Below are 26,954 nucleotides of genomic sequence, written 5' to 3'. Positions count from 1 at the left end.
GGGACTGAATTTTAAGCTGCTGACAGGAAGTGACATAGATAGAGGTAAAGTTAAAATAGCAGAGGAAAGCGCTTCTCTTTGGTCCTCATGGCAGGGAGCTGACATTGCCGTAACAGCACCCCCTGGTGGCCAGGCGTGACTCCAAAAGACACTTGGTAAACAGCGTTCTTATGAGCACTTTGACCTTCCCTAGCACTGCTTAAAGGAATAGTTCACCGTTTTTCCATACTGAGATATGTTCTTACCTGAGCTTAGACGAGTTGATGCGTAACTGTCTGGTCTTTGTGCGTGCCCTCAGTCAAAAAGACGAAAGATGTTGTTTGCATTTGGCCTCTCCCAATGTATTCCTATAGCTCCAAACGGGGTGAAGTTAGAAGCGACCAAGCTCTTCCACGGGAACCCACTAAGACCAGACAGGTACGTGTCAACTCGTCTAAGCTCAGGTAAGAACATATCTCAGTATGTAAAAACGGTGAACTATTCCTTTAAAGGGACTATACAGAGTTACTAAAACTAAGTATTTTCCTCCCCCTACATGTTCCATCCATGTCCTAATGTGTAGAATGAGCTCAGACCTGTTCACCACAACTGCCTCTAAAATCCTGCACTGTCAAAAAGGTGTTAATTCGGGTCCGAAGTGCTTAACATAGAAGCTGCAGTTACATGCATGACCTGAGGTGGCAGTAGTGAGTATAAAATGGCTAACTTGCATCTAGCCCCTTTAAAGCCTGACCCATGTGACAACACTGGCTGAATGGAAACACCTGTTACCTCTTCTATCTTTAATCTATGTTTCCCATTGACTTAATATGGTCGGCACGGCAACATTTTAAATTGTTTGCCTCTATCTATGTCACTTCCTGTCAGTGTCCAATAAGGAACTGAAACGCTAAACGTCACAGAAAAAGTCAAACTAAATAAAGCTGTGTAAAACTTTTAGAAAAATCTTAAATATAATTGTGTCTAATGTGTCATATGCACTTTACGGTATTTTTTGGTTTCAATCTACATGACATTTCTAACCTCTTAAAACATTTTATGCATCAAAAATATGCATAAAACTTGTAAAACAAACCAAACCCCAACCAAAATGTTTTAAAGCAAGTCAGTTATACTCAAAATTACTCAAGTCAATATTAATAGTTAAAATTCAAGTCGTTTTAACAAAATTTAGGATTTTGTTTCCCCTATTGTTTGCGTTCGTTTGTTTTGGTGCAGCTGAACTCTCGTCCCCCCTCACTCGAACGACAGCAGGTCCGGACTGCTCTGCGCCTCCGCCTCCTCACCGCCGCCCCCGTTCCCCTGCGGGACGTCCTGACCGGGACAGAGGGCGGGGTCAGCTCCGCCCCCCTTGAGCCACGCCTCCGGAGGGTCCTTGTTGATCAGGTCCGGGATGGACAGCTCCAGCGCCGCCTCTACAATCCGACTGGCCTCATCCAGGTCCGTGGGGAGGGCGGTGTCCGCGGTGACGCTTCCTGCCACGTGTTAGAAAGAAAGTCCATGAGGTTAAAACTGATCATACTCGCCGTGATTATTTATTTCAACTTCATACAAAATAAAACAAACTGTAGCATTCAGGCTCAGATCCACTAATGAATCCGGACCAATCCCGTGGGTGGGCGGGTTTTATTTTGCCAACAACAACAAGCAAATGTTTCATTGCTTTAGTGCTTAGTTGTTCAGGGCAGTGCTTTAAGTGGGCCGGTACGCACTGATACTCAGTACCGCCACTTCCAAAAATATCTCTTTAGCGTACCGCCACCTCTCCGTGTGCCAAGAACGTGCTTTTAGCGTACCAGTACGTTCATTTGCACATCTGTTTTCATCCTTTGTCTGCCCCACCGCTTTTCAGAGCGCCCTTCACAATGCTTCCTACTTCGTCCCACCGTGAGCAGAGACTACATTACCCATACACCCTTGAGTTGTATGAGTGAAAAGCGCGGTGCGCCGCTGTTGCCTCTGTAAACAACTTAACGTGATGCTCGTCCACACAAACAAGCGGATCCTGGAGAGGGTGTGTGAAACGCAAACGCTGCTCGGTTAGAATACCATGAACGAGAGCCATGTGCCAAAACAAAGCAGTAAATGTGGATTGAAGCAAACTTCTGCGGCTTATGAGGCGGATTGCAGACAGAACGACTCATTTCCCGTTGATTGAATATGATCGGCATGGCAACAGTTTAAAATTGTTTGCCTCTATCTATGTCATTTTCTGTCAGTGTCCAATAAGGAAGTGAAACTACAAACATCGCAAAAATGGTAAAACCAAAGAACGCTGGGTACAATTTAGATTATTTTTTTTAAATTATAATTGTGTTAACTATGTTTTCCAAAAATGGTGTCAAATGCACTTTAAAGATGCGTTGGCAACAGCTGAAAACATCTAATGCTAATGGCTAAAGGAAACATACATTGAGCAGGCTAACGAACTAAAAAAAAAGTAAAGCTATAAAGTTTCCCGGACTAGCTGACTTGCTAACTGCTACGCTAGGATTGTACACCGCTTTTCTTTTATATTTCTATGGGCGCTACCCTATCCGGTTCTTTAAATACATCTACCACCCACTTCTGCTTCCTGGTTCCTCCTCCGTCTGCCCCGCCTCTTCCTGTCCTGTGATCGTGGGAGTGGTCCGGCCGGTGACGGTGGTGTCTGGGCTGGTGGCGGGCGGGGCTTTCTCGGGGGCGGGCGGTGTTTTCTCAGGGGTGGGCGGGCAGGAGGCGGCGTCGACGGCCTCGGGGGAGGAGACCACAGGCACCGAGGAGATCATCATGTCCTGAGTGGTCTTCAGAGCGCGGGGGACGCGTTTTTTACCCGAGGGAGGTGGAGGGTCCAGGCGGGGGAACGAGTCCAGGGCGGAGAGCGGCCTGGAAGACACACAAGGAAGTAGGTTATGATGATATATGCAACTGAAGCGTATATATATTATATACAACGGTGATATTTTATGTTTTGTCATAAAAATGCCAGTAAGAGCAGGTCGTCGTCCACATTGTGCTTGTCAGGTGACAGCAGGTTAATAACAAAGCAATGGCCTCATAATGAACATTCTTTGAGTGCAGAACGGCTCAGAACAGGTCTGAAAATAAATCTATGAATGAACTACTGGAAGACAACAGTTTTGGGTCCTACTGATCAAAAGAAAAAAAAATTCAAAGAAATACAGATGGGAGCGCTTCAGCAGTAGCTGAAGACACGACCAAAGTAAACAGGGGTTACTGAAATCTGCATGAACCTCCAGGATGACGGCTTATCAAGTCTAAAGTCTATGCAGAGCATGAATGAAGTGAAATACGACTCCAGGTGTGTTTCTGACGAGAAAAAATGTGACAAAAACACCACAAATGAGCAACAAAAACACCACAAAAGAGTAACAGAAAAATGGCAACAAAGTGACAAAAAAGCAACTAAAACAGGGAAAACCAAACAAACAATTTTTATTGGGAGATTGTGTGAGAATCGTGTGGAAATTAAGTGAAACGACTGGACATTTTGTTTCAGCTGTATCAATATGGCATTTTCTAACCAACAAAGTGAAAGAAACAGTGATAAAGATGTGTTTGAGATTATTATCAAATTTCTGTAAAACATAATAACAGAAGCTGTGCATGTGGACCAGGTCGTCGAGGCACCTGCCTCTGACTGCCACCCAGTCCTCTTTGCACCCGACCCCTACGGATCCCTCTGCGGGTGGTGGGTCCACAGGAGGGCGGGCCCACGTCGTCCCTTCGGGCTGTGCCCGGCCGGGCCCCGTGGGCAGAGGCCCAGCCACCAGACGCTCGCGTTCGGGCCCCAACCCCAAGTCTGGCTCCAGGGTGGGGCCCCGGCTGCGCCATGCCGGGCGACGTCACGGTCCTTGATTGTTGTGCGTCCATATGGGTCTTTTGAACTGCTCTTCGTCTGACCCGTCACCTCGCAAAGATCGCGAATACAAGCGGCCGAAATGAGTTTCCTTCGCAGGGTGGCTGGGCGCACCCTTCGAGATCGGGTGAGGAGCTCAGTTACCCGGGAGGAGCTCGGAGTAGAGTCGCTGCTCCTTCACGTCGAAAGGAGCAGCTGAGGTGGCTCGGGCATCTGTTCCGGATGCCTCCTGGTCGCCTCCTGCGGGAGGTGTTCCAGGCATGTCCTAGTGGGACAAGGCCTCGTGGAAGACCCAGGACACGGTGGTGGGACTATGTCTCCGAGCTGGCCTGGTGTCGCCTCGGGGTCCCCCCAGAACAGCTGGAGGAGGTGTGTGTGGATCGGGAAGTCTGGGCATCTCTGCTGAGACTGCTGCCCCCGCGACCCGGCCCGGATAAAGCGGAAGAAGATGGATGGATGGATGGACATAATAACATGAAAAGAACGAGTAAATAAAAATGGGGGTAGATGGTATTTGGTAATGATTAAAAACAAACATCCTGACCATATAACTTTGCTGGTTAAAAAAAATCATACTTTCAATGTACCTTTAAAGGCTCCTTCGACGATTTCAACACTCAAATTGCTCCCACTGCAAACTGAGCCACACTGGTCATTTCTAAGCTGTACTTGCCTCTCTCTCTTCTGCGCCATGAGCTTTATGTCTCCTCAGAAATGAGTTTGCGCAGCTCAAGGACGCCTAAAGCCGGCAGCTGAAGTTATTATTGTAAAGAATGGAACTGTGCGCCGAAGCTGGGCTAATAAAGGTTTAATATATAGGGAGAGAAAAGCTCCCATACGCACGGCACTGGTGCATTTAAAGCCGCATATATAAAACAGAAAGCATGTTTACTCTTCACGCAGCAGCAGGTCAGAGTTAATTAAAACGACATAACGACGCTCTGCTTTCCCATAACAAGACAGAGGTTTACGGCGGTTGTGAATTCCAGACATTACTTGGCCTGAGTCTATAAGCGCGAACGTTTTAAAAGCATAAGTGGCGATAGAATATGTACGTCTCATTTCGTTCACATCACCGAACCTAATAAACAACGGCAGGGCTGTCCGGAGATCCGCAGCAAGCTCAGCAAAAAGGGTCACGTGTGTGCAGACAGTTGTCCTGCATCTTTTCAATATTCGGTACAACTATAACAATCTGTAAGTATTTACCCACATCAGGTCTAAACCAGGACGGACGTAAACCAGGCCGAGAACTGGTCGAGTGCAGAACATGTGCTGTCTGTACCAAAACCAAACCAAAGGAAACAAGACAAAGGCTACAGAGGAGGAAGAAGGTGTTCACCAAGAGCTCAGTGATTCTCAAACAACCTGCGTCTCACTCTTACAACTCTGCGGACTGAGGCGGGTTATTTATTTATATCAGGCTCCTGTCTGTGAAGTCCAGAAGAACTCTGCAGTAAATGACACTCCGCTGGGAAGTTTTCTATTCGGCTTCAGACGCTCTTACGCCTCATTGACCATAACAATAGAAATGAAATAACTTTAATCTGGTGGTTTACACCTGTCCGCCATGTGTCCCGTTTTTAGCTCTATGACAGGAACAGTTTTGACAGAGGCCAGAGCCTTATTTTTTGTTTCATTTTCTGTTTTATTTTCTGTTTTCTGTTTTTTTTTATTTGTCAATTTTTTTCATTTTTTGGGGACTGCTTTTTACGCAGTTTTGAGCCTCTCTGCCCATCATAAGGGAAATGGGGATGTGGGTAAAAAAGAAAGGGGTACAAAATGAAAGTGTAACACATGCAAAAAAGTGCAAAATGCCAATGTAATGTAACACTTCAATAAAAAAAATTGATCACAAAAAAAAAAAAGACAGAGGCCAGAGCGTCATCAATGGCTTTTTACTTTGTTTATCCTGCATAATGAGCCATGTGCCCGACTAAAGGGGAAAACACGGGATAATTGCCCAGTTTTGACAGTGATGCTTTTCAGTGTAACAATGTAACACAGTGTAACACCACTTCCAGAACAACAAACTTTCCTGGAGGCTTTGCCCACATCTCTTCAGCACAGACTGTATTCATATTCAAACGAGCGGACTCACTACGCTCTCAAACTCCAGGGGCAGAGAGCGCACAGCTTCAGACGCTGGATATGAGGATGGTGAAACACGAGGCACATGGTCCTCATGCTTTTGTTTTGTGACATCCATGTTTTCAATGGAGCTCGCTCTGGCAGGTCACGGTCACGGCGTGACCGTGACCGTATTTCTGATCAAATAAACACGAAAGCCCCGCGACTGAAGCGCTATGAAAGAGAGAAGTTTTACATTGATGAAATGAGCCACGCAGCCACACGAGGCACAAATGCATAAATGAGCCCAATGCAGGAGAGAGTCTTGTTTTTGTGCTGTGGTATCGTATTATTAGTCAAACTTGAATCTGTCAGTATTGTAAATAAGAATTCATTAGTGTGATGTCAACAAAAAGATAAACACTAGGAAGGAAATAGCAGTAGTAATATTCTTCTTCTTCTTTTTTTTAATAAGATGTGACACAGATGAATAGAGACAGACCTGCTCAGATGATGGAACTGTAAAAAACCAGAGCTTTAGAAAAAGGTGGACCCTAGTAAAACCCAAAGTAAAACTCATTATTTGATTTATATGTATACACTTGTATATTGCTTGGTAGAGTTAAAGCAGTACTAAGTAACTCTTCCCCCTAGAGGCCAAAAGCGCAACTGCAGGTGTCGTAGCAAGTTACGATTTTTTAACTTATTAATTGTCTTGGAGAATAAATACTACGCTGACAGGAAAGGCGAAGGGAGAGAGGTTTACTGTGCATCCAATTACACAATGGAAATATTTTTTTTCACACAAACCTGGCTGTAAATACTGTTTAAAGTGACGTTAGCCCGCAGTTAGCTTTGCCCGTTAGCATGTTAGCTTCGTGATTCCATTAGTGTGTATTGCTTTCTCCGGACCGGTGGCAGTCAAGTTGCAAACATGGTTTTCTGTCCAGAGACACCAGGGGGAGATGAAAGACCCTCCAATCATCCCAAAAACACTTGTATTACCCCCACAGGGACTACGGAGAGGATTTATAAAGGTAAACACGTTACTTAGTACTGCTTTAATACATTTTGGGTAGAACTGTGAACTGTTACATTGAGTTCTTGTCACAAAATAAAGTGCAAATATATATACACATAATTATCGGTGTCATTCTCGGTTATCGGTATCGGGAAATGCGGAATTATCGGTTCAAATTGGCATAATCGTGCATCACTAAATTTTATGGAGAATAAGCAGCGGGCCGGATTAAATTGTTTGGCGGGCCAGACCTGGCTCGCGGACCGGGGTTTACCCAGGTCTAACCTAACACCTTTTTTGTATTTCAGGTCAGCCTGATACAGTAAACACAATTTGACCGATATGATGTTGGATTAGGGCTTTAAAAATGTGGAGGACAGTGTCGGATTTGAACAATGTCTCAATGTGACCCAGAAGCTGTGAGAATGAGGTGAAATATTACTCCAGGGATGTTTGTTGACGAGGGAACAATGTCCTAATCATGGTTGCAGTGCTTACAATGCAGTAGTCAGTAAGTACTTAGAAAGACTGCGTATTGTCAACAAACTCCCACTACTCTGTCCGTTCTGTGATGGGTTTTGTTAATAAATGCAGTCTGAGGGCAGAACAGCTCAGGCTGATTGGTTTTTGGAGGACACTTCCAAGTAATGGTTTGTTTTCCCACTAGGGCCGAACAAGAAACTCCCCCCCACCCCGTGTAAGGACGGGCGCGTCCCGTTGAAGCCGTGTACCTGTGGGGGCTGCGGCTGCTCCAGCTCGGGTCCACGTTCTTGTTGACCTCCGTGACGCCGATGTCTCCCAGGTGGGCGGGCTCCTTCCTCCGCAGCAGGTCCGTCATCTACAGCACACGGACACACAGGAGGAGTGTTCAAAACTCATCTTAATCTGATGTTTTTAGCCATAGACACTTAAATATGGTTTTATTTTGATGATATACCAGATACAAAGATTTTGGTTAGTTTTTGAATAAGCTACAGTTATTTTTGCCCGTGCATATGACTGAAAGTATTTTATCTACACTCTTGCCTTTTACTGTAATTGATTAATTCTATGTTGATGTCCAGAGGAGAAGGAGCGACAAAACAGAGGTTAGGTAACTTTGTGTGAACGAGCAAGAAAAAATAGTGCTCAAGACAGAAATAGTGCTCAAGACAGAGCGAGTCCAAACAAGACTTAAAAATAGTGCACAAGACAGAGCGAGTCAAAACAAGACTTAATAGTGCTCAAGACAGAGTGAAATAGTGCTCAAGACAGAGTGAAGTAGTGCTCAAGACAGAGCGAAATAGTGCTCAAAACAGAGCGAGTCAAAACAAGACTTAAAAATAGTGCTCAAGACAGAGTGAGTCAAAACAAGACTTAATAGTGCTCAAGACAGAGTGAAATAGTGCTCAAGACAGAGTGAAATAGTGCTCAAAACAGAGTGAGTCAAAACAAGACTTAAAAATAGTGCTCAAGACAGAGTGAGTCAAAACAAGACTTAATAGTGCTCAAGACAGAGCGAAATAGTGCTCAAGACAGAGCGAAATAGTGCTCAAGACAGCGAAATAGTGCTCAAGACACAGCGAGTCAAAACAAGACTTAAAAATGCATATAACTGAAAGTATTTTATCTACACTCTTGCCTCTTACTGTAATTGATTAATTCTATGTTGATGTTTTTATTGATTGTATTTGCTTTCTTGTATTTATGCAACTGTGAAGCACTTTGAATTGCCATGTGTATGAATTGTGCTCTACAAATAAACTTGCCTTGCCTATTGATGAACGAAAAAATCTGTAAAAATTCAAATTTGGCCCCGTTTTTTTAGTTCAAATCTCAATAAATCCGTCAGGTTTTGTGACGTCTGCGCACAGGCCTGTAGCCTTTTGTTCTACACCTGGATACAAACTATGAAAATATTTGTGAGTAAAATATTTGTGAGTAAATATGTGTGGGAAAATGGCCCTTTGCAGCGCGATGTTGAAGCTACTTCCTGGAAATCTCTGGCGACTTAGAAGCGACAAAACATCATAAAAAAAACAATGTAAAAGGTACGTTTTGCATTGTTTTGGACTCGGATATTAAAACTACAATGCAAAAAGGGAAAACTAGCTTCAAATCTCAACATTTGCCACCGCGTGAAAACCATACTTGCCAACTCTCCCGATCTGTTCCTATTTTGAAAAAAGTATTTCAATTTAATCAAAGACTGTTTTAAATGTAGCCCATTTTCCATAGATTTTTTGACCCTTTGCCCTCACTTTTGAGCTCAACTTTCCAAATTTTCATCCTTACAGAAGGTGTATAGGTCTCCCTAATTCTGGTACTCTTTTCAACAATTAAAACTGCTCATTATTTTCTTTGTCCTCTATGGTAAACAGAATAATAGCTATGGAATATATTTTAAAAAAAAACTATGTTTCCAGCTCAAGTTTCCTTCATCGGGTACATACAAAGTAAAAAATCAGTTACACACACACCTTGCACAATACACCGATGAGAAAAAAATCTCCCTATCCCTATAAAACTTTATATTTCACTGGCTGTGTCTCCCATTAAAGGAACAGGCCACCGTGTTTCCATACTGAGATATGTTCTTACCTGAGCTTAGACGAGTTGATGCGTCTGGTCTTTGTGCGTGCGCTCAGTCACGCAAAATGTTGTTAGCATTTAGCCTCTCGCGGCATAGGTATAGCTCCAAACTGGGGTAAAGTTAGAAACTACCAAGCAGATCCACATTTTCCCAAGCATTTCGACTTTACTGCAGACGTCGAAGTGCTCCTAAGATGTTACTACGCCTCAGAATATAGTGCCTCTTTTTTATCCGCTTAGAAAATTGACATGTTTCATTTTGTGTAACTAGACTTGGATCATACAGCTTTTAATGTAACTGTATTTAAATAGGGAAAACAGGGAACAGCATGGTAGTTTCTAACTTCACCCCAGTTTGGAGCTATACTTATGCTGGAAGAAGCTAAATGCTAACAGTTACGCATCCACTCGTCTAAGCTCAGGTAAGAACATATCTCAGGATGTAAAAACAGAGGCCTGTTCCTTTAAAGACTGGACAAATTACTGTCTGCAGGAGCTACTGAAGTGGACATGCTTTTTGCTGGGGTGCAGGGGCGGACTGGCCATATGTCCATTCTGGAAGAGCACAGAAGGGCCACTGGCTCTAGGGCCACCGAGCTTTACCCAAATCTAAAAGCATCAAAATAGCGACAAAAAAAAGAGGATGAAAACAAAACAAAAATGTGCCGGAAAAGCAACAAAAAAAGTGACAAAAAATGTGCCAGAAAAGCAACAAAAAAAGTGACAAAAAATGTGATGAAAAGTCAACAAAAACACGACAACAAAGCAACGAAAAGGACAAAACCATAACAAAAAAATGTGACAAAAAATGTGACAAAAACACAACAAAAAGTAATGAAGAAACAACAAAACTATGACAAAAAATGCAGCGACTTGACAGACTTTGTAGGTCTCAGCTTTCAAATGAGGTGTTACATTGTTGCTCTCCAGACGAGAAGCTCTTAGATTTGGGTAAAGCCGAACTGGAGAAAATGCGGTCCGTTAAGGCGGGTGGTAAGTGTCACATGTACGCTAATTTGGGCCAGGCTGGTCAGAGTCCAGGGCTGTTTTTCAGTCCCAGTCCGCCCCTGCTGGAGTGTAATCCAAAAGAAGGGATGTCCCAGTATCGGTATCAGTAGCCGATCCAGGTATTTTTTGGAAGAGTATCGGATTGGATCAGATTTAATGCCTGGATCGGCCGTCAGTCTGTGGTCCTGAATCTGCAGCTTGTCATACCTACACTTTTGTATGCATAATAATTCGCCATTATGTTGTTTATGTCTTTTACAGGCCCTGAACATAATGAACCTGAATGTCCTTTAGAGGAAGATAGAGCTCAAACTATAATATCTGCTGCAATTATAAAGCTGCTTTTGTAAAAATGCCCATTTCAGCCTTTATATTACCCAACATTATCTTGTCATCAAAATGCAAAGCTAAATCCCAAACTTCGTGCATGTTTATAGAAAAGGCCTATAGATGCTAATTGGTGAAACTACTGCAATATGCAAACAATTACACCAAAAGACTGTATCGGATTGATATCAGCCGGCGTGAAGTCTCCACATTAAAGTTTTGCAATGATGCTGTAGATCTCCCCGCTCTGACATTACAGAATGAAAACTAGCGTGAAAACCTGCTGTGTCTTGCCTTACAGAGAGTATTTTGGACATGGACAGTAGAAAAGTGATGTCATATAAGTCACATATGGGAAAAGAAATAAATCTGGAGGTGACTGAAAGCCCAAACACTTCTCCCTCTGACCTTAGCCTTGCCCAGGTTGATGGCGTTCTTGAGCCGCTGTTGACCTCCGGGAGAGGTGCAGTCGGCGGCGCCGCTGCCCAGGCTGTGGCTCGCGGCGGCGGTGGAGGAGGAGGAGGAGGAGCGTTTGGAGCTGGACCTGGGCACCAGCGGGCTCTGCCTCTGCGCGCTGGAGTTCTCAAACATGCCCTGGTCCACTGAGGAGAGAGCACACGACGGGACAGTGAGGGTTAATGATCAGCTAACGGGGAATACATGAGTGGGATTCGTTTAGAGCTGTGGACGTTGATGTCAATAATGTTTAGCTGCAGACCCAGAGCCGAGACAAATCTACCGTGAAAAGCGAATCCACCGTGATAGTGCGCCCTCTGCTGGCAAAGACAGATATACGACGGTATTTAGCTCATGTTTTACAGTTGTATCGTTGGGATTATTTTGTGTAATTTAGAATGTGTTGACATGTAACTTAGTTTAGGCTACATGTACCATTATTTGGGTTATTTTATGAAATTAAAACTGTATATTTTACTGCTTACATTGTATTTTGTAGGACAGAGCCTTCATTTGTTCATTTGTTCAGGGACAGAGACAATATTTTGGAACAAAATCACATTTTTAACGGTAACGGCCATTGCTGTAATCAGTAAAGAAAGGAGAGAAATCGGGTTGATAATGTTAGTTTGCAGATGCAATAACAAAGCAAAAAAAATAACATTTGTACCGTCAGTGTCTTCCCTGTTTCCAAAATTCAGCAGCATCTTTCTGTCAACTTCACTAAAACAAAAGATCAACACTGACGTCAATAATGTGTAAAAATCAAATGTTGTAATTCTGGGCTAATAATAATAATAATACTACGGTCAAAACTAGTCTGGAATGACATACACATGCAACCATGTGCCATTAATAATGGTGCCATAACTTTTTATTTTATTTTATTTGTCCTTTATTTATCCAGGATAAAACTCGTTGAGATTAAAAATCTCAAGAGTTTCTTTCAAATTAAAATATGCAATAATTTGCCACAGAAAGTAAAAAGTACCCGTAACACATAATTATGACTAAATTATAGCCTATATTTACTTTACAGCCTGCAATTGCATTTTTTTGTAGCATGTAATTGGGATTATTTATTGTTTTTACTCATTTACAACTAGCATAAACGCTATCTTAAGCAGAAAATTAATGTGTCATCTTGTCTTTATCAAACAACATTAATGTGTCACGTTATCTTTATCAAACAACAGAAGCATCTACGATTTCAAAATTGGTTCATAAGAAATCAAAAAATGAAATTACTCGGTTAAAGTCTCACGTTCGTTGAGTTGATCAAATCAATCTTCCCAAGACCTAATACCGTCATACATCCGTCTTTACCAGGAGAGGGCGCACTGTCACGGTGGATTCGCTTCACGGTATTTCTGTCTCGGCTCCGGGTCTGCAGCTTTCCCCTACTCGTTGATGCTGAAGTTACTAGTCGACAGCTCTCACTTCTGTTGAATCCTCAAACATTAAGGTAGAACATTTCCAGAATCCTAAACGTCCACTGATCTAAACATCCCAGTATGGAACCATGCTTCTTTATGATAGTGGGACTGTTGTAAAGATGAACAAAAAGGACAAAAATACGAGGGATGATGACGTGGGGAAAAGTAGTGAATGAGATCCATCTTAGTCCTGGTCTAACCGCGGTTTGTACTGGTTTAGATTACGTTTAGTCCTGTTTTGGGCCCTTTTTAGTTGTAGTTCAGTCCTTCTGCTTTATGAGAATAGAATCTTATTTGCAGAGGTGGTCGAAGAGCTTTGTTTCGTTACCAGAGTAGATCCGGCTGGTCAGATATTACTCGACAGAAAGAACTGTTACAGGAATACAAACAAAACCTCACAACAAACACCAACAAAGAAGAGCCAGTCCAAATCTGGCTGAACAAGATCGGTCGGTGGGTGGCTTTGAAGATCGGTTGGTGGGTCTGTAGGTTAGTGGGTGGGTCTGTAGGTCAGTGGGTGGGTCTGTAGGTCAGTGGGTGGGTCTGTAGGTCAGTGGGTGGGTCTGTAGGTCAGTGGGTGGGTCTGTAGGTCAGCGGGTGGGTCTGTAGATCAGTGGGTGGGTCTGTAGGTCAGTGGGTGGGTCTGTAGGTCAGTGGGTGGGTCTGTAGGTCAGTGGGTGGGTCTGTAGGTCAGTGGGTAGGTCTGTAGATCAGTGGGTGGGTCTGTAGATCGGTTGGTGGGTCTGTAGGTCAGTGGGTGGGTCTGTAGATCAGTGGGAAGGTCTGTAGGTCAGTGAGTGGGTCTGTAGGTCAGTGGGTGGGTCTGTAGGTCAGTGGGTAGGTCTGTAGGTCAGTGGGTAGGTCTGTAGGTCAGTGGGTGGGTCTGTAGATCAGTGGGTGGGTCTGTAGGTCAGTGAGTGGGTCTGTAGGTCAGTGGGTGGGTCTGTAGGTCAGTGGGTAGGTCTGTAGGTCAGTGGGTGGGTCTGTAGATCAGTGGGTGGGTCTGTAGATCAGTGGGTGGGTCTGTAGGTTAGTGGGTGGGTCTGTAGGTCAGTGGGTGGGTCTGTAGGTCAGTGGGTGGGTCTGTAGATCAGTGGGTTGGTCTGTAGATCGGTTGGTGGGTCTGTAGGTCGGTGAGTGGGTCTGTAGGTCAGTGGGTGGGTCTGTAGATCAGTGGGTGGGTCTGTAGGTCAGTGGGTTGGTCTGTAGATCAGTGGGAAGGTCTGTAGATCAGTGGGTTGGTCTGTAGATCAGTGGGAAGGTCTGTATGTCAGTGGGTGGGTCTGTAGATCGGTTGGTGGGTCTGTAGGTCAGTGGGTGGGTCTGTAGGTCAGTGGGTTGGTCTGTAGATCAGTGGGAAGGTCTGTAGATCAGTGGGTTGGTCTGTAGATCAGTGGGTAGGTCTGTAGATCAGTGGGTGGGTCTGTAGATCAGTGGGTGGGTCTGTAGGTCAGTCAGAGTCCCCCACAGCACTTCACAAGGGACTCTCTTTTTGTTGTGACGTGGACCAGGTTCAAGTTCCATTCACATTCTCACTTTTGCTTTTGATCACGGTCTGTCTTCTCCATTTGTAGTCGGGAGCCGCCGCGGTGAACCACCCACACAGTGATTTGACAGATCCCGGCCCCATCACAGTGCGCCTGGAGTGGGCAGAGCGGGGCGAAGTCTCGGTAAAAACTCTCTAAGAGCGAGTGAATGAGGACAGACGACGTCCCGGGACCGTCGCTCCGCTTCTTCGTCTGTGTTTTTTTATGCCTGTTCCTATCAAACTCCAGAGAACGCAGTGGCTGAGTGTTTGACACTTTCAACGCAGGGAAATCGCAATATAACGGGGAAGTGTTATTCGGAATGGGGGAAACGTGTCCCGTCAGTGAGGAGCGCGACAGCAGGTGCCCACCGCTGTCAGTCAAGTCAACACAGTTCTACTTCATCCGTCGGTACCTGCCTCTACTCTCAAAAAAAAAGGCCAGAGCAAAGGTTTGGGCACCTGCAGAAATAATGCCTTATAGCCGCTAAATATGGCAAGTATCACACAACCACTTTTATTTCCGTTTCTTAGGGTTTCTGGCAGGTTTTCTGGATGGAATGCATATGTAACCATGGAGACAGATCCATCAGCAGTGAAGACTTACCAGAAACCCCAAAAAACAATTGGATCTGGAGCGTCCTAAAGGCCACCAGGATGGAAGATAAAGGTAAATGATGGTAAATGTTAACCACCCATGCAGTCACTGGGTCAAAGGTGCATTATGCAACTTTTTATGCGGAAAAAAAGTTGATATTTGTGCGTATTTGACTTTGCAGACCCCCAGTCAAATATGAACAACTTTTTTTCTGCATAAAAAGTTGCATGAGGAAAGAGAGAGACATATTTCAAAAGGAAACAACCATGTCCCGCCCCCCTCCCCACCTGATTGGACTTGGTTCTCATAGGTCGGGGATTCTGATTCGTTTTAGAGATGGGAGGGACTTTAGAACAAAATGTAGCTTTATCACTTATGCTGCACTAAATTGCAGGCACAGGCGGTCACTTTGTAACACAGTTAAACTTACAGACTCTGCCGTTAACCTCTCAACCCAAAAACGTGACAGGAACATGACGGGAAAACGTGTTAAAAAAAACATGACAAAAAAACGTAGCAAAAAACGTGACCAAAAAACGTGTTGGGAAAAAGTGCCGAAAAAACGTGACGGGAAAACGTAACGAAAACGTGATAAAAATGCTACAAAAACGTGACGAAAAAATGTGACAAAAACGATACTGAAAAAACTTGACAGGAAAGCGAGATAAAAAAAACGTGACGGGAAAACGTAACGTAAACGTGATGAAAACGCTACAAAAACGTGACAAAAAAACATGCCGAAAAAATGTGACAAAAACGTGACGGAAAAACGTGTCGGGAAAAGTGACGAAAAAACTTGACGATAAAACGTGACGGAAAAACGTGACGGAAAAACGTAACAGGAACGTGACGGGAAAACGTGTTAAAAAAACATGCCAAAAAAACGTGCCAAAAAAACGTGCCAAAAAAACGTGCCAAAAAAACGTAGCAAAAAAACGTGACGAAAAAACGTGACGAAAAAACGTGTTGGGAAAAAGTGACAAACGTGACAGGAAAACGCTACAAAAACGTGATGAAAACGCTACAAAAACGTGATGAAAAAATGTGTCAAAAACGTGACGGAAAAAACTTGACGAGAAAGCGTGACGATAAAACGTGACGAAAAAACGTGACGTAAAAACGTGACAGTAACGTGACGGGAAAACGTGTTAAAAAAAACATGACAAAAAAACGTGACGGGAAAACGTGATGAAAATGCTACAAAAACGTGCCGAAAAAATGTGACAAAAACGTGATGAAAAAACTGACAAAAACGTGACGGAAAACGTGTCGGGAAAATGTGACGAAAAAAACATGACGGGAAAACGTAACGATAACGTGACGAAAAGATGTCACGAAAAAATGTGCAAAAAAAAAACGTAACAAAAAAAATAACAGGAAAGACATCAGTTTTGTCAGTCTTAGCTTTCAAATGAGATGTTGCTCTGGCCCTATAGGCTTTAAGCGCCAGTCAAGAAGCTTTTAGATTCGGCTAATACCAAACAGGAGAGAATGTGCACGGTTGAGGTGGGGGTTAAGCGGTTAAAAGGAGCACTACACATGGCTGGTTATGTCTCATTTTGACAAAAAGACGCCCAAACAAACACTAGGGAGAACATGCACCACTGGGAATTGAACCCGGGACGATGATGAGGCAATGGAGGTGAGTGACAGCTATGGGCCGAGAAAGACGGGGGATGAAGAGTCCCGAACATGCACCAAAAAAACAGGAAGCGGGGACTTACCTCAGAGCTAACACTCTCCCGAAAGCATTCCGGTTCAAAGTACATAAAGGTCAAGAGAGATTACGTACCACAAGTAAAAGAAAAGTACAGTTATATATATTTTTTTCCCCGATACCAGTACTTTAACAATACTTTTAAAGGCACCCAGCACCAGACGGGAGTCAGTCAAAATGTTGTTGTTTTTTTGTGCCTTTAAAACCGCCTGTGAGCCGTATCCCAGGGCAACTGTGCCCCCTAAAACCTTCGCCGACTTCTAACCGTGAGGCAGTAATGAGCGAGAACTCTTCCGCTGCGTTCAACCAAACTTATAATGAACCACAAATGTCAGTCGTGTGGAGCTAAGGCTGGACGGAACACATGCCCACGCCGGCCGCTAATAAGACCTGACGGAGCAAAAACACTCGAGACCTCGGGGTGTTACCGAAAGCAAAACGTGCGGCGCGTCATTCAGTCTGCATTTGTGACGTTACTTAAATGTTTCTTAATGCGTTTTTTGTTTTTTTTTAGTCTCAGGAAAAACTTTATTTACTTTTAGTCCAATTTTATTCAGCAAAAATATCATTTGATGAAAACAGTTTGATTCACAAAGTACTTTTTGCTTCTACTTGAGGAACATGAAGGTGAATTATCCGTTTCTTACTTTTGTCACTTAATCCGTCATGATTTATTTTTAACATTTTTATGGCATTTCCATTGAAAATATCATAATTTAAAAATGATTCCTCACTATTACTATCACGACTGAATCGTAAATCAGACTTTAACCCCCCAACTCCCACCCGAACAGAGCACACCCTCCCCAGCTTGGCTCTGCCCCAATCCAAAAGCCTCTGGAAAAAAGGCGGGAAAACAGCGACAGAACCGAGACGAAAACAACGACGAAGATGCGACAAAGAAGTGAGAAAACCCTGACAAAAAAAACACGAAGAAATGACAAAAATGTGACACAAAATATAACAAAAAAAAATGACAAAAAACAACAAAAAAACGACAAAAAATGACTAAAAAATGACTAAAAAATGACTAAAAATTTGACAAAAAAAAATGACAAAAAAATGACAAAAAAAATGACAAAAAAGCCACAAAAAAATTACAAAATGAGTTGAATACCCCCCCAAAAAAGATGGAAAAAAATGTGATGACGTGAGGAAAAAGATCCATTTAGATGAGTTTTGTAGATCTTAGCTTTCAAATGAGGTGTTACACTGGCCTACAGGATTTGGGCAAAGCTGAACTGTGGAGAAAACGCCCTTCAGTCACTGTTGAAGATTTCGGTTTGCATTGTTACGTTTATGAGAAGTGGCGCACTGTAGGAGCAGAAAAGGCGCTACAGCTTTGGGGGCGGACGGTGCATGGATCGTTTAGAAATGTTCTTTTATGTGGTTAGAATTTGGAAACTTTCTTAAGATGGACATGTAGCTGAAAATACGATACACCTGGAGGTCAAAGCAACCTTTATGAAGCGAGGATGGGAGCGCTTTTATATATATTTTTGACATTCTGAACAGATTCCTGACGTAACGAAAACGTGATTAAAATGCTACAAAAACGTGACGTGACTTTAGGATCCCTGAAGGAGTTTCTGATTGAGAAACTCATGATGTGGACCCCATCCTCCCCTGACCTCAACCCTATTGAGAACCTTTGGAGCCAACATCTATGAGGGTGGGAGGCAGTTTTCATCCAAACAGCAGCTCTGGGAGGCTACTACAAAGAAATCCAAGCAGAAACTCTCCAAAAACCCACAAGTTTAATGGATTTAAGAATTTTTAAGCTGCTATTGAAGAAGGGCTCCTATGTTAAACTTGATAATACAAAACAACAAGACTGTAAAGTGTGTGTCTGTGTGCTACTAAAGTGAAAAGATGTTGTTTCAAGAGTGGAATGAAAACCTGATTTGGAGAAAAAACAGGCCAAACGTTTTGTAATGTGTGTAAAATTGCTGCCTTTTTTGCTCAGTTTTCACCTGCCGCGTCTCGCCTCAGCAGACTCTTTTCACTCTTCTGCAGTCTTTCTTATTCAGTCCGTCTCTCCAAAAAAAATCAGCAAGACGCTAATGCATACGCGCAGGCTCTTCGCAGTCGATATAGTCCTCGCGCTGAAACGATCGGAACGAGTCTGACGAAAGCGCTTGTGGCAAATTCCCTTCAACGGTCTCTTCGGCAACTGCGCTAGATTAGCTGTTAGCGGTTGTCGGGTTTCCCCTCCTACCTGCGTCTTGTCGGATGGAACAGAACTGACGTGTAATTTCCCCCCCATATCCAGGCCGGCAAAGCGCGCTTGATTTGTTTGTAAGCGCGCTCCTCATTCCGCTGACGTGAGCTTTTTCCCCCGCCGCGTCAGGCTTTTTCATGTGTCAAACCGCGTTAACAGCTATAGCGCCGGAGAAAAGAGGTACAAAACAAGAGCGATCAAAGCAAACACGGCCCGGGATTAGAGGCGTGAGGTTGTAGCTGCTCGCGTCCTGTTTGGTTTCCGTGTTTCGCTCTGTGGCGTCTCCGCGCACTCCCGTTCTGACAGCGGGGAAGTTTCGTGGCTTTGATCAAACGCAACAAACTACTTTGGCGCGGAGGCCCGAGACTTCACAACAACCCTGATCAGGAAGCAACCGCAGTATGCCTCGATATCACCGCGAATACATGGAGTCAAAGTCCTATGTTGTGCCTTGTTTTCGTGGATTCAGAGCTCAACAAATCAGGCAGGAACAAATCCCACTGGAAAAAATATTAACACAAAAAAATTCTGTGATTTTGATCAAAACTAGCCTATGTTTAGCTTAGATTTCTCAGAAACCGAGGCACGTAGAATTAAACTGTTTTCACCTACGGAGAGCTTAGAGTCTTAGCAAACAAGCATGTGTCCATAGCTATAATATAGAATACGCTGTGGCAAGGCCGTGGGAACCCAGGGTGCTGAGGGCGCTGCAGCACCCCCTGGCGGATAGTTTGTGAACTGCAGGCAATATTAACCCCTTAACTCCCACCTGAACCGAGCATATTTTCTCCAGCTTGACCCCCAGTTCAAAAGCTTCTGGGAAAAAAGGTGTGAAAATAGCAACGAAACTGAGAGGAAATCAAGGATGGAACTGTGAAAAAAGTGAGAAAAAATGGACGAAAAAGTGACAAAAAATTTATAAAAAAATTACAAAAATTTACAAAAAATTTACAAAAAAGTGAGAAAAAAAGGACGAAAAAGTGATACGAATTTGACAAAAAAATGCGAATAATTTGACGAAAAAGTGACATTTTTTTTAACAAAAAATGACAAAAAATGGACAAAAAATTTGACCAAAAAGTGAGAAAAAATTTACGAAAAATTGAGAAAAAATGGACAAAAAAGTGACAAAAAAACAAAACAAAAACGAAAAATTGGACAAAAAAGTGACAAAAAAGTCACGAAAATTTGACAAAAATGAGACGACTGCCCGACAAAAAAAGTGATGAAAAAAAATCTGATGTGAGGTAAAAGATCAATTTAGTTTTGTAGCTCTTAGCTTTCAAATGAGGCGTTGCACTGGCCTACAGGATTTGGGTAAAGCTGAACTGGAGAAAATGTTCTCGGTTCAGGCGGGAGTTAAGAGGTTAATAAATACGATTTATGCACAGAAAAAGTATTTTGGGGGTAAATTTTGTCCCTCAGCGCCCCCTAACTAAAACATCTTCCCACGGCTCTGCGCTGTGGTGCTACAAATATCATGAAAAATGGTCTGGATTGTTGGACCTCAACAGCTAAATCCCCAAAACAGCGCAGCCTCAATGTGTTAAGTCCAATGCTGTAAAGCGTCTGTAAGAGCTGCAAAAGTGAAGGCGTGGTTTTCAGAGCAGGTGAACTTCACTTGAAGCAAACAGACCATATTTTTGCCTGCAGCATCATCTTGGTCGCCTTTCGCAGGACACGTGGATACTAAATGTCAGTATTTGTGAATGAATTTGTGAGTAAAACCGTTTTTTGCGGCGCAATGTTGTAGCTACTTCCTGGTTATCTGAAGCTCGCTAACAACAAAACATGAAACAAGCATTGTACAGGGGAACCTTTGTTTGTTTTATGCACTGACGTTAAAACTAAGACGTTAAAGGAACAGGCCACCGTTTTCCCATACTGAGATATCCTTTGCTTTTAAAAAAGGGAAAGATGGTTAAATGCAAACGACAGCGACTGGCGAAACCCATCGTCTCCGAGGTGAAAACCAACAGGGATCACGAGCTTCTACAGATTTGTTGAGCTCTGAAAGTGGACGGTGTTTTACATGGTGTGGAGATTAAGGAACCCTAAACATATCACTGATGATTGTTTTAAACAGGGGAAAACGTTGAATTCGATAATGGCTGGATAATACGTTTTCCAACAGACTGAATGTATAAAAGTCATAGCATTGTTTTGTCAATTAAACCCTAGCTGAGAGGCCTCTTCTCTCGTATCGCGCTGCAAGCCCGCGAGCTCGAAATTTCACATGCTCAAATTCCGCCTGTCGCGTAGCGGGAGGAGGATTTTATTCTTGTCGCGCTAACTCCACTGGGAATGAAGTGAAGAGGAGCGACATTGCGTCGAGCCCATAGCAAAAATATGTTCCCATGGCTCTGCTTAAGCGCGAGGCTGAATATAACCACCACAGAAGTCTATATTGGGAGAATACTTCAGTTGGATACTTAAAGGAACAGGCCACCGTTATTCCATACTGGGATATGTTTACCTGAGCTTAGACGAGTTGATACGTATCTGGAAGAGCGTGGCAACTTTCAACTTCACCCCCGTTTGGAGCTATAGGAAAACATTGGGAGAGGCCAAATGCTAGCAACACCTTGGGTCGTTTTGTGTGACTGAGGGCACGCACAAAGACCAGACAGGTACGCATCAACTCGTCTAAGCTCAGGCAAGAACATATCTCAGTATGTAAAAATGGTGGCCTGTTCCTTTAAGTCCAAGTAGAGCTACAGGAGCACAACATAAAGAAAAGGTCACACGCTCTAATATTTGGTTGTCCCGCCTTTAGCTCTGATTCAAGTACATTTCGATTAGCTTATGTGATGTCCAAAGATCCAATGAGATCTTTGACCACTGTGCAAAGCCTTCTCCAGCACATCCCAAAGATCTGGACTCTGTGGCGGCCAATCCGTCTCACGCTCCCTGACCCACTCCTTCACAATGTGAGCACTGGTGTTGTCAGACTTTATTATAGCATTGACCAGGGATGCACTGATCCGATATCAGAGCCAGTACTGAAAAAAATACGATATTGGGTATGGGCTGCACCCCTCCTGGAACCGCTACCTTAACGTGGTGGAGGGGTTTGAGCGCCCGAATGATCCTGGAGCTCTGTTGTCGGGGGATTGGCGCCCCTGGTAGGGTCTCCCATGGCAAACAGGTCCAAGGTGACGGGTCAGACAAAGAGCGGTTCAGAAGCCCCTTATGAGAGACCAACAGGCCCGGTTTGAACCATGAGGCCGTCCTTCTGTGGACCCACCACCTGCAGGAGGAGCCATAGGGCCGTGGTGCAATGTGATATGGGCAGCTCCAACTGCTGCCCCCACGACCCGGCAACGGAAAAGTGGAAGAAAATGAGTGGATGGATGGATGGTATCGGCTGCAAATACTGAACCGATACCAGTTTTGGCTCTCATCACTTTAAAAACACAACTTTCACCAACTGAAGCTCAGTGAATATGGACATGCTGTATGTCACTTTGAAGGGCAGAAGCTGAAGAAATAATCAGCTGAGTTAGGTTTAACCTCCCCCGAAAGTATTTCTGACTAGCAATATTTATTTTATTTATATGTTTATTTGATAGGGACAGAACAAGAAGCATTGTTACAATAACCTGTGCCATGTTCATAGGCCGTATAGCTAAAAGCTAGTTCGCAGGCCTGGTCCCTAAGACATAAAATAGTAACATTTACAGAAATCATTACAAGTAATACAATTTAGAAAAAGTTTGCAATAAAATATAAACTTCTGTTGTGTCCACAAGTTTGATTCAGTTTGAGCCACTGTTTAACTGTCTGTCTGTTAAAGTTTTCAGATCAGCAGGTAAAGTGTTCCAGATCTGTGGCCCCAATAGCACGCTAAAGCTAGCTGGAGCACGCTATTCACCTTATTCCGGAGGTTCGCGTGGGCGCCGCCATGAATTGTGCCTGCCCCTTTTCTGCTATGTGTTAAGATGGGACTGGAGAAGTCCACATAAAATCAGTCACTCCACGAAAACAAAGCCGTTTTCAAGGCCGCGCAGAGAAACGCTGCAGTGTCGACATGTCGGTGCAAATGAACATCGGCCATTTTACACAAATCAATCGACTAAACATCAGATTTGAGCGGAGCCGTGGGAAGATGTTTTAGCTAGGAGGTGCTGAGGGACAAAACGTACCCCCAAAACACTTTTTCTGCGCATATTTCCTATTTATTAATATCGCCTGCAGTTTCCAAACTATCCACCAGGGGGTTCTGCAGCCCCCTCAGCACCCTGGGTTTCCAACGGCCTTGGATTTGAGCGGAGAATATTTCCCCTCGTTCTCCGTTAAAATGAACGGGCTTCGCGCTCGACCGGAAGTGTCAGGAAAACAAGGTGCCGAGACAACACAAAAAGTGTCAAAAGTGGGCGGGGCGGAATAAGGTGAATTGCTAACGAGAACTAAGCAAGGCTGGGTAAGAAAAAGCCTAATAAAACAAAATAGCCACTGCCGGAATGGTGTTTGTATTTTACTTTATGCAACGCTGTTAAAGAAGAATAACTGATCTGACATTTCTGTAATGCACAAGCCGTAATGATCAGATCTCTTTATGTGAGTTGTTAATGTTAATGTTAATGTAACCTAAAAGCCTGTCATGTAGCCAAGGATATAAAAAAGTCCAGTGCTCCTTGTTAAATGTTTTTGCCGTTCGTTTTTTTAATAGATAATTGAGAAATGAATTGATGAACGGAGAAAAGAGGAACATTCACTTTTTTCCACTCGGAGAAAGACACTTTTAAGGAAATCTGTCGGATAATGGCAGCTACTCAAACCCCCAGGATCGGTATCGGAAGCAAAAAAAAGCTGGATCGGCGCATCTCTAGCATTGAACCCATTCTTTACTTTCAATCCCGTTCCGAAAATGTTGAATGCGATGAATCAAAAGCTCGCGTTTTGTGACGTTCCAGGCAGCGCTCGGCAGATGCTTCTGGTTCCGCACTCGACACGATGCGGTCCGCGGCGCTCAGGCATCTGGCTCTATTCAGTTTGTTCCCGCGCAAAAAAAAAAAAGAAACTCAAAACTAATGCCTTTTTGCCGGCGCCGCCCCCTCGTTGCTCAGAGCCTGGACTGGTTTGATCCTATCGCTGTGTAAACTGTGTGAGGATTTCCCCACTGCGCCTGTGTGTGCGCCTTCTTGGCCGGCTTCCACCCAAATCTGCAAATCATAAAGGCACCAGACGGAGAGAAAGACGGGCACAAAAGGAAGAACAAAAACTTTCCCCCATTCAACTCAGCTTTAATACTGAACTGGGGCATTACAAACTGCTGGGCCTTTGGAACGAGTTCGATGGCGCGCTGGATGAACGGGAGAGCGGGGGCTTTGGGGCCGGCGGGAAAAAATATCAATTCATAAAAGGAGCATAAACTGGGCCATCGTGTAAATCTACTAACAACTGCAGATTTCAGTAAGATTGAAAGAGGGGAATGGGAGGAATTGTTGATTTTCAAAAGAAAATTGGACAAAACGGGCAACTTTTGAGCAAAGGATTGTGTAAAATCTCAGTCAGAACTACAGCGGAACTTCTTTTAGACCATTGTCTGTGTGTTTTTGACAAACGTATGCAGTAAAATTGGTTTTCTAAAGACATTTAGACTTGACGCCAGTTTGAATCCGATCCGGTTTGAATGACTTTTTGACTGTGCAAATGCACCAGGCCTGGTTTTTGAATATAACATCTCATGAGAAAAGAGAAAGCCCTGCGATATGAGATCTGGGGGCATCATAAAATTCCCAGGCCGAAATGACAACGTTCTTGGAGAAATAATAGTAATAAAGAAGAATAACAATGACTGAAAGGACAACATCGCAAATACAAGTGGCCGAAATGAGCCGGCCCCGGATAAAGCGGAAGAAAATGGATGGATGGATGGATGGGTTTGGATGGATGGATGGGTTTGGATGGATGGATGGATGGGTTTGGATGGATGGATGGATGGATGGATGGGTTTGGATGGATGGATGGATGGATGGATGGATGGATGGATGGATGGATGGATGGATGGATGGATGGATGGATGGATGGATGGATGGATGGATGGATGGATGGATGGGTTTGGATGGATGGATGGATGGATGGGTTTGGATGGATGGATGGATGGGTTTGGATGGATGGATGGATGGTTGGATGTTTGGATGGATAGATGGATGGATGTTTGGATGGATGGATGGATGGATGGATGGATGGATGGATGGTTGGATGTTTGGATGGATGGATGGATGGATGGATGTTTGGATGGATGGATGGATGGATGGATGTATGTATGGATGGTTGGATGTTTGGATGGATGGATGGATGGATGTTTGGATGGATGGATGGATGGATGGATGGATGTTTGGATGGATGGATGGATGGATGGATGGATGTTTGGATGGATGGATGGATGGATGGATGGATGTTTGGATGGATGGATGGATGGATGGATGGATGGATGGATGGATGGATGGATGGATGGATGTCTGAACAAATGTGAAGTGTCCTTTAACTGGATGTAACTAACTGTTCTGATGTGTTGTCGCTGCAGTTGGTCAGGTCTAGGTTCAGCAGCACTATGCGCCCAGAGAATGAGATCAGCTGACCACCTTGACATCCTCAATGATCAGGTTTTTCCTGTCAATGGATTTTTTCTTCCCTGATGGCGCAGGCATATTCCAAATTGACAATGCCAGGATTCACAGGGCTCACATTGTGAAAGAGCGGTTTCGTGGGGCATGAGATGTATTGGCCGCAAAAGTCCAGGGGTGTAGTCTACGTGATACGCAGGTATAACCACTAGAAGGCCTGCAGAATTAGAGTATAACGTGGGAAAGTGGGAAAACAGACCTATCACTCATTTGCGCAGCATTATTGTAGCGTTTTCTGTCCGTTTGGAGACCAGCACAAACTTCACCACAAGCTATTTCCTCCTCTGAAAACGAGAGAGAAAACAGACTCATCCACCTCTCTTTCTCTCTCTCTACCGACAGTTCCCTTTCAGCTGCACTCATGCATGGTGAGCATGTGCACAAAATAAAACCTGACCTGAGAACAGCCCATAATGACAGAGGCTTATTAAATGTCCTCACGGCGCTGGAGGAATGGCGTACGTCTCACGTCTCAGCTCAGCGTCTGTCATTGACACTTTCCCTGATAATCCCCGCTCTGGGAGTCCACAATGTCGAACCCTTAAAGCGCATTTCTCCCTCCCCTGCAGCAGTGTGTGAGAGCGGTGTTGGGCGAAGGCAGTGACAGGTGCAGACGGGAAACAATCTGTATTACAAAGCGCTGAAGTCCACGGGAAAGACCGATAGACTGTTGGAAGTGTGTTTCACTCTCAGACACTGGAGCTGTGGCTTGACAGAGACATAATGTAGCCACTAGAAAATGATGACACCACTAACATTTTGCGCCCAGTAGGAGCCACTTTGTGATGTTGCCACTCCAGACTTAGCGCATTTAAGTGGGTGGAGACGCACATTTTCCTCCAACCAGATCGACTCCGCGGTCGGGAGAGGGGTTGTGTGGGAGTGTGGGGTGAACATGTGCATTTGTTTTGTTTCGCGTTGACGCCAAGTGCGGGCCGACATCGGTGGCTGTAGCTCTTTCTCTCTCCTGACGAGAACATTGCATTATGATGGGTAAATCAAGGTTTTAATTTGATGCGTGAGACCCGAAGGCTTAAGAAAGAACACAGGGCAGCGCAATGTAAACGAGGAAATGAGTGTCAGCCATCAGTGCAGTCACCTCCTCTTGTGACGCCCCCTCACAGGTGGCGGAGGCGAATGCTGCATATAGCTCCACCACTCGGAAAATAAATTCGCCAAGAGCCTGCGCCCCTAAGTGCGCCAACACAAGATCTGGCCCCAGATCTTAAAGCAGTTCTAAGTAACTTATTTACCTTAATAAATCCTTCCCGTAGTCCCTGTGGGGGTAATACAAGTGTTTATGGGATGATTGGAGGGTCTTTCATCTCCCCCTGGTGTCTCTGGCCAGAAAACCATCTTTGCAACTTGACTGCCCCCGGTCCGGAGAAAGCAATACACACTAATGTAATCACGAAGAAGAAGCTAACATGCTAACGGGCAAAGCTAACTGCGGGCTAGCGTCACTTTAAACAGTATTTACAGCCAAGTTTGAGTGAAAAAAAATATTTCTATT

General features: G+C 44.1%; 1 protein-coding gene across 2 annotated transcripts in view; it reads right to left on the bottom strand.

Annotated features, from left to right (window-relative positions):
* Window positions 1-1,066: 1,066 nt before the first annotated feature.
* The window catches only part of LOC306981333 (carboxyl-terminal PDZ ligand of neuronal nitric oxide synthase protein-like), a gene marked incomplete at its 5' end in the record, with an annotated part of 286,117 nt that continues 260,229 nt past the window's right edge, over window positions 1,067-26,954 (bottom strand). The window contains 4 exons of one of the 2 annotated variants that reach the window (XM_079580914.1): window positions 1,067-1,475; window positions 2,567-2,865; window positions 7,682-7,788; window positions 11,265-11,458. In XM_079580914.1, the coding sequence (XP_079437040.1) occupies window positions 1,237-1,475; window positions 2,567-2,865; window positions 7,682-7,788; window positions 11,265-11,458 (839 nt within the window). In that variant the 3' untranslated portion in view covers window positions 1,067-1,236. The remainder of the gene's footprint in view (window positions 1,476-2,566; window positions 2,866-7,681; window positions 7,789-11,264; window positions 11,459-26,954) is intronic. The other variant, XM_079580913.1, reaches the window with a different exon arrangement.

Source organism: Gobius niger (genome assembly GCF_951799975.1).
Source record: "Gobius niger genome assembly, chromosome: 22".
NCBI classification, from domain to species: Eukaryota; Metazoa; Chordata; class Actinopteri; order Gobiiformes; family Gobiidae; genus Gobius; species Gobius niger.
Note: the sequence above shows the minus strand (reverse complement) of the source record. Positions and strands in the feature narration are given on the sequence as shown.